Here is a 12,245-nt window from a genome sequence, read left to right as displayed (position 1 = left end):
TCTAATTTCATGTCATCTGACCATAGTACCGCTTCCAATCCAAGGCAGTGCTATGATCAGATGATCAGATGATGTGAAAATAGAGCTCTTTGGCCACACACACCAGTGGTGGGTTTACCGTTGAAAAAAGAGAAGAATATGCAGAAAAGTACCTCATAACTTGCATCTACTGGTCCGGTTCTCCAATGTCATAAAACCTTCGAAGAAAAAAGGGTCAGTGTCGTTATTCTCGCTAGGGGAGGGTGCTAGAGTATTGAAAACGGGTGACAATAACATTTTGACCCCCATATTTTTTCAATTTTTCTGTATCACTTGTTCAACTAAATCTCTTTCTCTATTCTATGAGTATAAAATCATCTAATTTCCCAATTTTCCGAGCATACAATTTAGCTCAGTTTTTGTATTATTTATTATATACAGTCTTTTTTGGTCATCTTTATCAAGGGTGCCAATAATTATGGACCTGTCTGTATGTGTATAATGAGCAACACACAATAACGCTTACACACAAATACCAATAGAATGCCTCTTATCCATTAGAGAAGGGAAGCAGTGTCATGTTCAGTATGACTTCATTTCTCATTATGTTAATGTTTCCCAATTAGGACAGGTCTCTCAGGAGATATAACTTCAAGGGTGTGAAAGAACACACTGCCATGTCTAATAAAGACAGTCCCTGGCTCAAGATTATGAACTTAGGGACACAATCTCCATTTTTATTAGGGATAACACTCGGAAGACTTACTGTAGTGGCGTTCTGCGAATACACGCATGCACAGAGAAGAGGACATGGAGTAAACATCAGAGACCGGCGCTGAGCCCCATCTTCTTTCTGACAGCATGGCACTCACTCAAAGCGAGTGATGGCATTTGTTATTTGCGATTAAATGAGTGGAATCCTGGCCATCTACCTGTTCTGAGTAAACACACCGCTAACGAGGTTCGGAGGTTATGCAAACAAAACAAATTTGATTCGCTAATAAGCAGCATGTCAGAGACATAAAGTTGCTGAGGAGAAAGAGGAGATATTAATGCTGATGTGTTCGGGGCTCGGGAAATCTACCCGACAACACCCCCAAGGCTTGGTAAAGAACAACTATAAACAGTCCTCAAACCTCCTCTTTACATCCCTTAGACATGAATATCTTCGGGTCACTCAGTCTCCAGCGTCTCACACACACCTCTTATGTGCTAGATGTAGGGAGAGGAGGAGCAGCTTGATGAAGAGAGTTCTACATGGCCCTGTGTGGACCCTGCCTGCCTGGCTGTGTGCTACCTAGTGCCTACTCCACTGAGTCACTGTCAGAGCATCATCGGCGGCACAACAACAACAAGGCTGGTCCTCCTGGGGAGTGGCTCCACCGCCACGGTGCCAAGGGATCCTCAGGCCAGTTGGCCGAAATGTAATGATGTACAGTACAGAGAGAAAGAGAAGAGATCGAGAGAGTAGAGGAGAAAGATGAACAGATATAAACCTAGAGAGATAGAGAGCCCAGCGAGTGTCATAGTGTAATAACTCACAGAGAGAGAATTGGGGGTACGAGAGAGAGAGAGAGAAAGAGAGAGAAAAACAAAACCTGTTCTGTATCTGGAGCCACTAATTGATCCCCAAGCTCACCTTGGCAGGCCAGGCCAGGAATGGAGGCCCCCTGAAGGTAGGTGCCTCGTGGCCCCAAATGCCGTATTCTGATGGAGGAGAGAGCTCTGACAGAGCACAGCAGTCAATGAGAGTCCCACTGTTTTCATCATGGCCTCACAACATGCACAGTGCTTATGGAAAGTGTCAGTCACACTAACCAGAAACAAACCACAGCGTCCCTGACATGGACTGCTTGGATCACAAATAAGATGCCACTTCCTCAATGTGAGCATCTTTCTATTCTCACATCACGACAGATCAAATGTTCCAATCACTTCTGTAAGGGAGTGAAAAACAGATTACAGAACGTAAACCTGGTAGAGTTGACGGATAATTGAACTCATCCTGAAACTTTATACAGAATGTGTAATCATTAGGGACAAAGTTCATTGGATTTAATATTAGCTCTATATTCAGATGTAATGATTGTGAGGTTTTGGAGGCAGCTGAGAGGTGGGATTAATCAGCGTTAGAACAGAGAAAAAGCCATCTGGCTCTATAAATCATCTCAGGCATTGTTCACACAAAAGCCCTTGTCCCCCATGGCACCTCAAATACGCTGTCCTTTTTGAAATGACAAATCACAAAAAGAAATTGCCCCTTTGGCGCACACACTACTAACCGTCTTTTGTTGTTATTTTTGGTCCAATGGAACAGTGAATAGGAGTCTTAAATTAGCATATAGTATTTCCCATCTGTAGCCTGTTTGTATATGTGTGAGTGGCAACAATAGGGAAAGCAATTCATTGTAACACTTTCTCCGCATGCTCAATCTTAGCTATCAAACAATGCCTCCTATCCACTATCCTCGCCATAACCATTAAAAGTTTAACCTCCCCGTGCAATGCAATGTTGATCCAATCAATGGCCAGCGTTCACCATGAAGGTGTCTCTAATTGGCTACCACTAGGACCTGGCAGTGTTTCCATGGCTCCAGGGTGAGTGGGTCAGAGGGTGACTGTTTGTATTTACTCGCTGGTCTGCAGCCCTCCTACGGCGCAAGTGACAGAATTGTAGAGGACTGGTGGTTGCTGCTGGCCAGAGGCCACAACACAGCTACTGACTGGAGGACTGACTGTATCAAAGGCTGATCCATACTGGCCATTGACATGCCTCAGTTGTGTGGCAGAGCTAAGGAAAGAAGGTTAAAGTAAATATGCTCGTTGGGGATGCTGTGAGCTCGTGCATTAATTATTGTCAGTCTGAAGGGCTGTCTGAATACAGGGAGAGTAGCCTCTGTTACGTTCCCCAGTTTCTGTGTTGTTGTGGGTTTGTGTATATGTATGTGCGTATTTCAGGAAATGTCTTCCTGGATTCCAAAGCAGTTGATTGGTCGGCCCATCACTAATTGGAGCTCTGACCCCACCCTCTCGTCAGGGGATACAGCTGTCTGCAATTACCGACTCCTTCTGCAGCTTGAAAAGCCAGTGTTCCTTTGTTAGGAGAGAGAGCTTCTTTGTATGTCCTTTGTTGGTCTGGTACAGTTGTTGAAAGTGTTTTGTAGCTGTGCCTGTAGAGGTATGGGTATACCATAGTACCTAGTGTTTTTGGTTTATTCAAATTGTTCACCAAGTTTGGTGAATTAATTTGTTCCCGGGGAAGGCACCTTGGGAGTGTTTAGGCAAGAGGACTGCTAGCATATACCTGTAGTATTTACTATGTTTATGCACACTAGGTAAGACCTGGGCGGACCACCCCCTGTATTTTGGTTAGCGCGCCAAGCGGTGCTAAGAATAGGTAACCAGTGGGTAGGTAGGAGAGGGGGAAGTTTAACTTTTACTTTCTTTGCTTTGGTTCCGTCCAGCCCCTTTTCCCCACCTTACCGTGTGAAGGAAGAATAAATTCCCTGTAAACGGTAATATTCTCTGTCATCCTTACCCGCACCTACAATCACATACCTTTTTTCACTCCCCGGGAAGTTGAGCAGGGTGTTGCGTTCTCTCCTCCAAGAGGTGTACATAACAGCCTCTACATGGAAATTATACGTTTCTTTTGTAACATATTTAGAGTTTCACAGAGAACCCATGTAAATCAATGTGATGCCTCACAATCCAAAACACACACTCACTGGCCACGTTGAGTTACGTGGCCGTGACTTGCTATATAAAGCAGGCAGACAAACATCAAGGCATTCAGTTACTGTTCGATTGAAAGTTAGAATGGACCAAACGAGTGACGTATGCGACTTTGAGCGTGGTATAATCGTCAGGCGTGCCGGATCCAGTAACTCAGGGTTTTTCACGCACGACAGTGTCTAGGGTTTACCAAGAACGGTGCGACAAACAAAAAACATCCAGTCAGCAGCAGTCCTGTGGGTGGAAACAGCTCGTTGATGAAAGAAGAGAACGGCAAGAATTGTGCAAGCTCATAGGCGGGCCACAAACAGACAAATAACAGAGCAGTACAACAGTGTTGTGCAGAACGGCACCTCGGAACGCACAAATCGTCAATCTTTTCATGGATAGGATACTGCAGCAGACGACCACACCAGGTTCCACTCCCATCAGCTAAAAACAAGAAGCAGCTCCAGTGGACATGCGATCACCAACACTGGACAACTGAGGAGTGGGAAAACATTGCCTGGTCCGACGAATCCCTGTTCCTGTTGCATCATGCGGATGGCAGAGTCAGGATTTGGAGTCAGCAGCATGAGTCCATGGACCCATTCTGTCAGGTGTCAACATTCCAGGCTGGTGGTGGTGGTGTAAGGGTGTGGGGAATGTTTTCCTGGTACACGTTAGGTCTCTTGATACCAATTGAGCAACGAGCGTTTCCAAACCCTTGTAGAACCCATGCCAAATAATTCAGGCTGTTCTGGAGGCAAAGGAGTGTACGACCCGGTACTAGATGAGTGTACCTAATAAACTGGCCAGGTGAGTGTACGTTGTCTCTTAATAAAGAGAACACCCACACCTGCACAAACAGTTTGTAAAAATTGTGCTGCTTCACATTGTATCCCGACTCTCTACTCCATCTCTCTGTGTCCACTGATAAAATGGCAGACAAAAAAGCGTCAGTGGTCAAAACTAGCAGTATTGTTGAATATGTGGAGATTTCTCTGCAAGCCGAGACACCCAGCCGGCGCCTGTCCTTCATTCTCATTCTGCAGCCTGCCTGCTTCTCTAGAGGACGAGTCCCTTGACAGAGAGAGAGGCATCTCAGCTCAGATCTCTGCAGTTTCACGTCATTTTCTCTCTCCTCATGTGCGCATGGGGAGAGCCTAGCTATTGTTACAGATGAACCAGTTTTCCTTTGTGTGTGTGTGTGTGTGTGTGTGTGCGCGCGCGCGCGCGCATGTGTGCGTGCCTAACAAAAATGACTAGCACAAAATAATCACACACTGAACATTCTGTATGGCAGCATTACTCATCCAAATGTGTAGGTCACACGCTGTTTGTAGAACATCCATGACCTCCAGCCTGTTAGAACACTAATACTTCGGTGGAGTGGAGCATTACTTGCGACAGGCCTTTTTATCCTCAGATTTAGATTTCCTCAGAAGATAATTATAGGATAATTGCTTTGGATGAGTCTCTCTGGTTGTATGGTGTGGGCAGGACTCTGGATGTGGCTGCTGCTGTGTGCTCTACTTGGCAGGTTGTGTGTGTGTGTCAAACATCCTGCCTGGAAAGAAAAGAGAGAGCCATAACCTGCCCTCCGAGCCCCAGCAGCCAGCTTAAACCCCGTCCACCTATCCACCCACTCATCCATCCATCCCTCAATCCGCCTCCCCACTTTAATTGAGTCCTTCTAATTCCCCCTTTTATTTCGACATGATATGTTAATATGTTCCGCTTTGCTGCATCAGATACCAAGAGACCTCCGTCTTCTTTTGTTTTGTGTGTTTAATGAGGGAGAACGTTCCTCCCCTGTTTCCCGGATAAAGTAACTATGGGGAATTTGGCCGCGCTCAACAGGGAGCAATCGCACGGAGAACTTCATCCATCAACACAATGTGCACCGCTTTGGAGAGGGGATGTGCGAGCTTTCTACACAGATCCGTCTCTCTCTCCTCAGTCAGCACTGGGCAGGGTCCATCAGTCACGCAAGGCAGGAAGCCCCCCCAAAAGTCCCTACAGCACACAAATCAGACTGAGTTATAAAAAAAAAGTCTCTCATTTGAATTCCCTTCCACCCAACAGAAGTTGATAGCTCACTGCGCCTTGCAGTCTGCAAGTCTTGTTTCCGGGTCATACGTCTCCGTCTCATCTGCCGGTGTGGGTGGGAAGGCCAGGCATGGTCGATCAAGCCTCTCCATTCTGCCACGTAGGGAGCAAGGCAGAAGATATCCGCCTCTCAGTCAGTCACAACCCCACTCAGACAAGCTTCACAGTCTCTGTTTGTGTTGAATATCTAATTCTCTCTCCTCTCTGCTGGCTCCTCAAATGACCTTTAACGGGCAAAGCCAAACTTCCCCTCTCTCTGCGCTCTTTCCTCCATCTCACATTAATTATAGTCAGACACTCTGCAGAACCCTCTCTTCCATCAAAATGTAACAGTACCAAATGGTTATGGCCCTCACTCTCATCGACTGTATAAGGAATTGCAGCTCTTTGATTTGAGGTGTGGAGGGGACAATGACCAATGCTATTGACACTCATCAAAGCAGAGGGTGTGTTAATTATGGATGAGGTCAATCCATTTCACTCTATGCTCTGGGTCTCCGCTCACTGTTCGAGACAGAGATGCTCTGGGTAAGATAGTAGTGCATCTTGGTTTGAATATCATCCTGGATATCTAATTTGTATGTAAATAATGTGATAACTTCAGACGATACAGCCAGAATTTACTCAGGTGCTGTGGATCGCACACTGTAATATTCATACAGGCGTTCAGTACAAGCTTGCTAGCTCAAGTATTAGAGATTCTCATGAGTTTATGCATGAGTTCTGGCTACCATGACAACCAAATTACCATTCTGTTTCCCGTAGAGCACCTAAGAAATTAAACTAACATCCGGATCCAATGAAGTTGATGCTTTCCCAAAGATAACTCCTCATCAGGAACGATGGTTATGTGCTTAGGACCAGAATTATAATACTGAAAACGCTAGCCGCAACCAGGGGGGGCTGGTGGGAGGAGATATAGGAGGATGGGCTCATTGTAATGGCTGGAATGGAATTCATGGAACTGAGTCAAACGTGGTTTCCATATGGTTGATGTGTTGGATGCCGTTCCATGATATAGCTCCTCCCACCAGCTTCCTCCGGCAGCAACATAGCTGTTTAGCACATCTTGGCGCTGAGGGAATAGTTGGTATGTCTCAGTGAATTAAGAAATAAACTTTCCTAATACCTTGATTCTCTCTGATACTCCATCAGTGAAGCTGATGGTGAACTCCTCCACCTTGGGCACCTTCAGCTTGGTTTTCTTCTGGTCCGTTTGGTACTCAGTCCGTGTCTTCACCACCACCTGCAGGGAGAGGACAAACAATACACAGTCAGTCGGTTACAATGACACAGCACATTATCACTAATGGGTTAGCTGGACTTCAGTTAGACAGAGCCATAAGCCATCATACCACAAAAGTCTTACTGTTACGTCGTCACTGTGTTATATATAAAAGGGCAAAGGCAGAGGGAAAAACTCAAACCTCTGCCAAGCAACTGTCAGGGGGTGGCTATTTTAGGCACTGTCCCGTATGATGCCCGCCAATCAGAACCAATCAACTCTCTTTTAACATGATGTAGAAGAACAGAGAGCTGGGTAAGCAGGGGTCTGTCCTAGTAATGTCACTCTGCTATTCTTCACTGAAATTGGCTCAGAATTGCAGTCAAAATACAGAGGGGGAGAGAGAGAGATACAAATGTACAAGTGTGAGCCTCATTTAGCTGCTTGTATGAACATCACACCCAAGGTGTCGGCAGAAAGTACTATGCGGTAAATGACAGATGAATTCAGCAGTTTGTACTGCTGGTTCCTTATCACTTCTACAGGCCACTGTACTGTTTCTCTCAGCTATTAGACACTATTCACCTGAACCTCTCTAACTTGACAAATCACAAGAACTAAATGAAGCTAGCACTTCCAGTAATGATGGATCAAGGAATACATTTCCAAAATAATTACACCTTCCAGAAACCCCTGGTACCTCCTCTCTCCACCTCACAATCTGGAATAAATGGCATTATATTATCCTGAAGTCTCCAAGAAGAGACTCGGCTACTGCAATTACAGCCTCTCTGACTCCCTCCCGATCACTTTGACATTTAATTTTCCCCCTGAATTACCAGGCTGTCTGCACCCATTTTTCTCCCCATGCTGCCCTTTATTATTTGAGAGACCCTGTTATCATTACCACTGTCATTTCATTTCTCATTCATAGATAAAAGCAATGTGTAGGCTACCCTTGGGTGAGTACCTGCAGTTTCCAGGTAGGTAATTCTAGTCAATGGAAGTACTAGGAGCTTCTCCTGAGTCATATAATCAAAGGGACTGTATTTGCATTATGATATACACGGATCCAAATGGCTAATAATAAAGGATGGGCACGGTTATTCAAATATTCAAACGGACGTTAGTATTTCAATACTTGCAAGAGTATCCATTTAAAAAAAAAAATAATAATCATAGGCCTATTTTAACAATGAAAAGGCTGTGTCTCAATTAAAGAAAATGTTCTATGTCACATTGCTACACACAATAAAACAACAAACTTTTGAATATAGTTCTTATGACGTGGGCCCCATAAAAAGACAAGAGCTGTGTTCGAATACCCATACTAACACATTGTATACTACATACATAATGAATATATACTACCTTCTATATACTATTAGTTCATTTTAGTATACTGTAAACGAAAGGTATCCCTTTCAGTTGAGCGTACTAGCACTTCACCTGTCTACCGGAAGTTGATGCTGATGCTATTCTACAATGTATAAAATAGTAAAAAATAAAGAAAAACCCTTGTATGAGTAGGTGTTCTAAAACTTTTGACCAGTAGTGTATAAATATTTTTTGGGGGGGCTTGCCTGTTTTGCATGTTATTTTGGCATTAATGTCTGTCACATATCAGTTTACAAACAATGTAAAATAAGTAGATACAGTTGAAGTGGGAAGTTTACATACACCTTAGCCAAATACATTTAAACTCAGTTTTTCACACTTCCTGACATTTAATCCTGGTAAAAATTCCCTGTTTTAGGTCAGTTAGGATCACCACTTTATTTTAAGAATGTGAAATGTCAGAATAATAGTAGAGAGAATGATTTATTTCAGCTTTTTTCTTTCATTTCTTTCTTTCAGGCCTCCTTGCTCACACATGCTTTTTCAGTTCTGCCCACAAATGTTCTATAGGATTGAGGTCAGGGCTTTGTGATGGCCACTCCAATACCTTGACTTTGTTGTCCTTAAGCCATTTTGCCACAACTTTGGAAGTATGGTTGGGGTCATTGTCCATTTGGAAGACCCATTTGCGACTAAGCTTTAACTTCCTGACTGATGCCTTGAGATGTTGCTTCAATATATCCACATAATTTTCCTCCCTCATGGTGCCATCTATTTTGTGAAGTGCACCAGTCCCTCCTGCAGCAAACCACCACCACAACATGATACTGCCAAGGTAAGCCTTGAAATACATCCACAAATACACCTCCAATTGACTCAAAAGATGTCAATTAGCCTATCAGAAGCTTCTAAAGCTATGACATCATTTTCTGGAATTTTCCAAGCTGTTTAAAGGCACAGTCAACTTAGCGTATGTAAACTTCTGACCCAATGGAATTGTCATACAGTGAATTATAAGTGAAATAATCTGTCTGTAAACAGTTGTTGGAAAAATTACTTGTGGAGTGGTTGAAAAACGAGTTAACTCAACTGTATCATTGAGTTAACAAAGCCACATTCAAACATGGTCTCTTTTTTGTTTTCTTTAGTAAGGCAGCTCCAAAATACAGGTGTTTCAGCCTAGATCAGTGCTTTCTGTGGTGGTGGGGCAAGCCAGCAGAAAATACGGAGTGTTGCGCCATGATTGGCTCAGTGTTCTGTCACTCATAGGGATACTACGTCACCACCAAATCTAAGGGGAGACATTGAAAATTCGCGCCCCTTGGGTGCTGCCATAGAGTTATATTAGAAGAGCCAATCCAAGAACGCTCAGGGTCATTGGCCACAGATAAAATGGCGTTAAATCACGTTATATGTACAGTAGCTTTGATTGAGCTGATCATGTCAACATCATACTTTCAAAATCTTAGCTAGCAGTCATCATCATGAATCAAGTCGACAATCTACTGGCAAATCCTTTTTAATCTTGTCATATGAAGAGAAATGATGAAGAGAAATTATAGATAAAACGTATCGGTGCTCATCGGCCATGGGACATAAACATTACACAACGAGTTGGAAATCGCAAATTCAACAATGAGTGATTTGGAAGGAATCAGTGACAGTGGCTGTGTGGTCCCAAATCTGGGATTAAGGGGCTCTTTTTCAAGTTTAAAATGATTAACATTCAACATTGGCCATGCTGTCAATGAGGCATGATTTGTGCCACACTCAAAACAACTTTTAACTCGGAACTGCGAAAACTTGACTTCAGTGAGTTCAAGACAACTGGGACGTCGGAAATAAACAAACTCCGACCCGGAAAATACGTTTTGAACGATCATCCAACTCAGAATTGTAAATCCGGCCTCTTTCTAGAGCTACGGCCTGAAGATCAATGACATCATTATTCAACCTTGTTTTTTTCAGAGTTCCCAGTTGTTTTGAAAGCCCCATAAATCCAGAGAATGCCGGACTTTGATGACAAAATTTGCCCACGAAGGTCCGCTGCACCACCTTCCTGTTCAAGTGAGCACACACAGCACAAGGGGAGTTAAAAAATGTATTGTATGCTGCTGCATAAATGATGTAATATGCCAGGGGGATATGTATACTTTAGCTATGAAAGTAATACTAAGTTTATGTTGTGTAGTAAGATGTTAGTAGCCCATGTGCCTCACCCTAATAATTTGGTCTATTTACCCCTCTTAATTTCGCCTACGGTTCTGACTTGGTGGTGCATGTACCCTATAACCTGTTTTAGAGAAATTTAATTATCAAAGATTTTAAGACCTTTCATTGTCTGCTTATATGCGCCCTTTATTTATCCTACGGTTCTGACTTGGTGTACATTTGGTGTACAGGGTGAACACTGTAAGAATGGCCCATGTTCTGAATTCTGTCGCTGTACATTTCAAAGCTGCTAAACAAATAGTTATATTGACTACGTCCATCCTAGCTCGCTCATTAATGTCTTAATTGAAATTACAGATTGCCTCTTATCCGCTTGTCGTCCCCTTATGCCAAAGTTTGTACATCTCAATTGTCATTAGAAACCACATTTTCTTAAGTCAGCCATGTTTTTTTAAAAGGCAGTATATGAGGCTGAATTAACTGTTTCGCTGCCAGACAAGGCTCTGCTGATAGCCAGATGTAGCAGTGGTAAGATGTTTGGACTGCTGTTGGGACAGTTTTATGTAGGCCCTAACAGTTTGTGGGCACCGTTTGTCACCGTTATAGTGCAATTAATGCATTGTTTAGTGTTGTGTTGTGTAGTAGCTTTGCTGGCATGCATCCCACTTTTATTTTTAAACATTTGCCCCACCAATATTTACATGTTAAAATCACCACTGGTTACAGCCCTATTCTAAATCTACACACAACAGCCCATAATGACAAAGCAAAAAACATGTTCAGAGCTTTTTTCCCCCATTGTTTTATTAATAAAGAAATAACTTATTTACATAAGTATTCAGACCCTTTGCTATGAGACTCAAAATTGAGCTCAGGTGCATCCTGTTTCCATTGATCATCCTTTAGATGTACAACAAATGATTGGACATGATTTGGAAAGGCACACACTTGTCTATATACGGTCCCACAGTTGACAGTGCATTTCAGAACAAAAACCAAGCCATGAGGTCGAAGGAATTGTCCATAGAGCTCCGAGACAGGATTGTGTTGAGTCACAGATCTGGGGAAGGGTACCAAAAAATGTCTGCAGCATTGAAGGTTCCCAAGAACACAGTGGCCTTCATCATTCTTAAATAGAAGAAGTTTGGAACCACCAAGACTCTTCCTAGAGCTGGCTGCCCAGTCAAACTGAGTATTCGGGGGAGATCACTCTGACAGAGATTCATGGTTCCTCTGTGGAGATGGGATAACCTTCCAGAAGGACAACCATCTCTGCAGCACTCCACCAAGCAGGCATTTATGGTAGAGTGGCCAGACAGAAGCCACTCCTCAGTAAAAGGCACATGACAGCCCGCTTGGAGTTTGCCAAAAGGCACCTAAAGGACTCTCAGACCATGAGAAACCATGATTGAACTCTTTGGCCTTAATGCCAAGCTTCACGTTTGGGGGAAACCTGGCACCATCTCTACGGTGAAGCATGGTGGTGGCAGCATCATGCTGTGTGGATGTCTTTCAGAGGGAGGGACTGGGAGACTAGTCAGGATTGAGGCAAAGACTAACAGAGCGAAGCACAGAGAGATCCTTGATGAAAACCTGCTCCAGAGCGCTCAGGACCTCAGACTGGGGTGAAGGTTCACTTTCCAACAGGACAACGACCCTAAGCACACAGCCAAGACAACACAGGGGTGGCCTCGGGACAAGTCTC

At 43.7% G+C, this 12,245-nt stretch overlaps 1 protein-coding gene across 2 annotated transcripts in view; it reads right to left on the bottom strand.

Moving 5' to 3' along the window:
* Window positions 1-12,245, bottom strand: part of LOC106567451 (neuronal vesicle trafficking-associated protein 2) — a 38,723-nt gene that overhangs the window by 20,842 nt on the left and 5,636 nt on the right. For both annotated transcript variants that reach the window (XM_014136724.2, XM_014136725.2), the window contains exon 3: window positions 6,935-7,051. In XM_014136724.2, the coding sequence (XP_013992199.1) occupies window positions 6,935-7,051 (117 nt within the window). The remainder of the gene's footprint in view (window positions 1-6,934; window positions 7,052-12,245) is intronic.

Source organism: Salmo salar, chromosome ssa13 (genome assembly GCF_905237065.1).
Source record: "Salmo salar chromosome ssa13, Ssal_v3.1, whole genome shotgun sequence".
NCBI lineage: Eukaryota > Metazoa > Chordata > Actinopteri > Salmoniformes > Salmonidae > Salmo > Salmo salar.
This window is presented reverse-complemented; position numbering and strand designations above follow the sequence as displayed.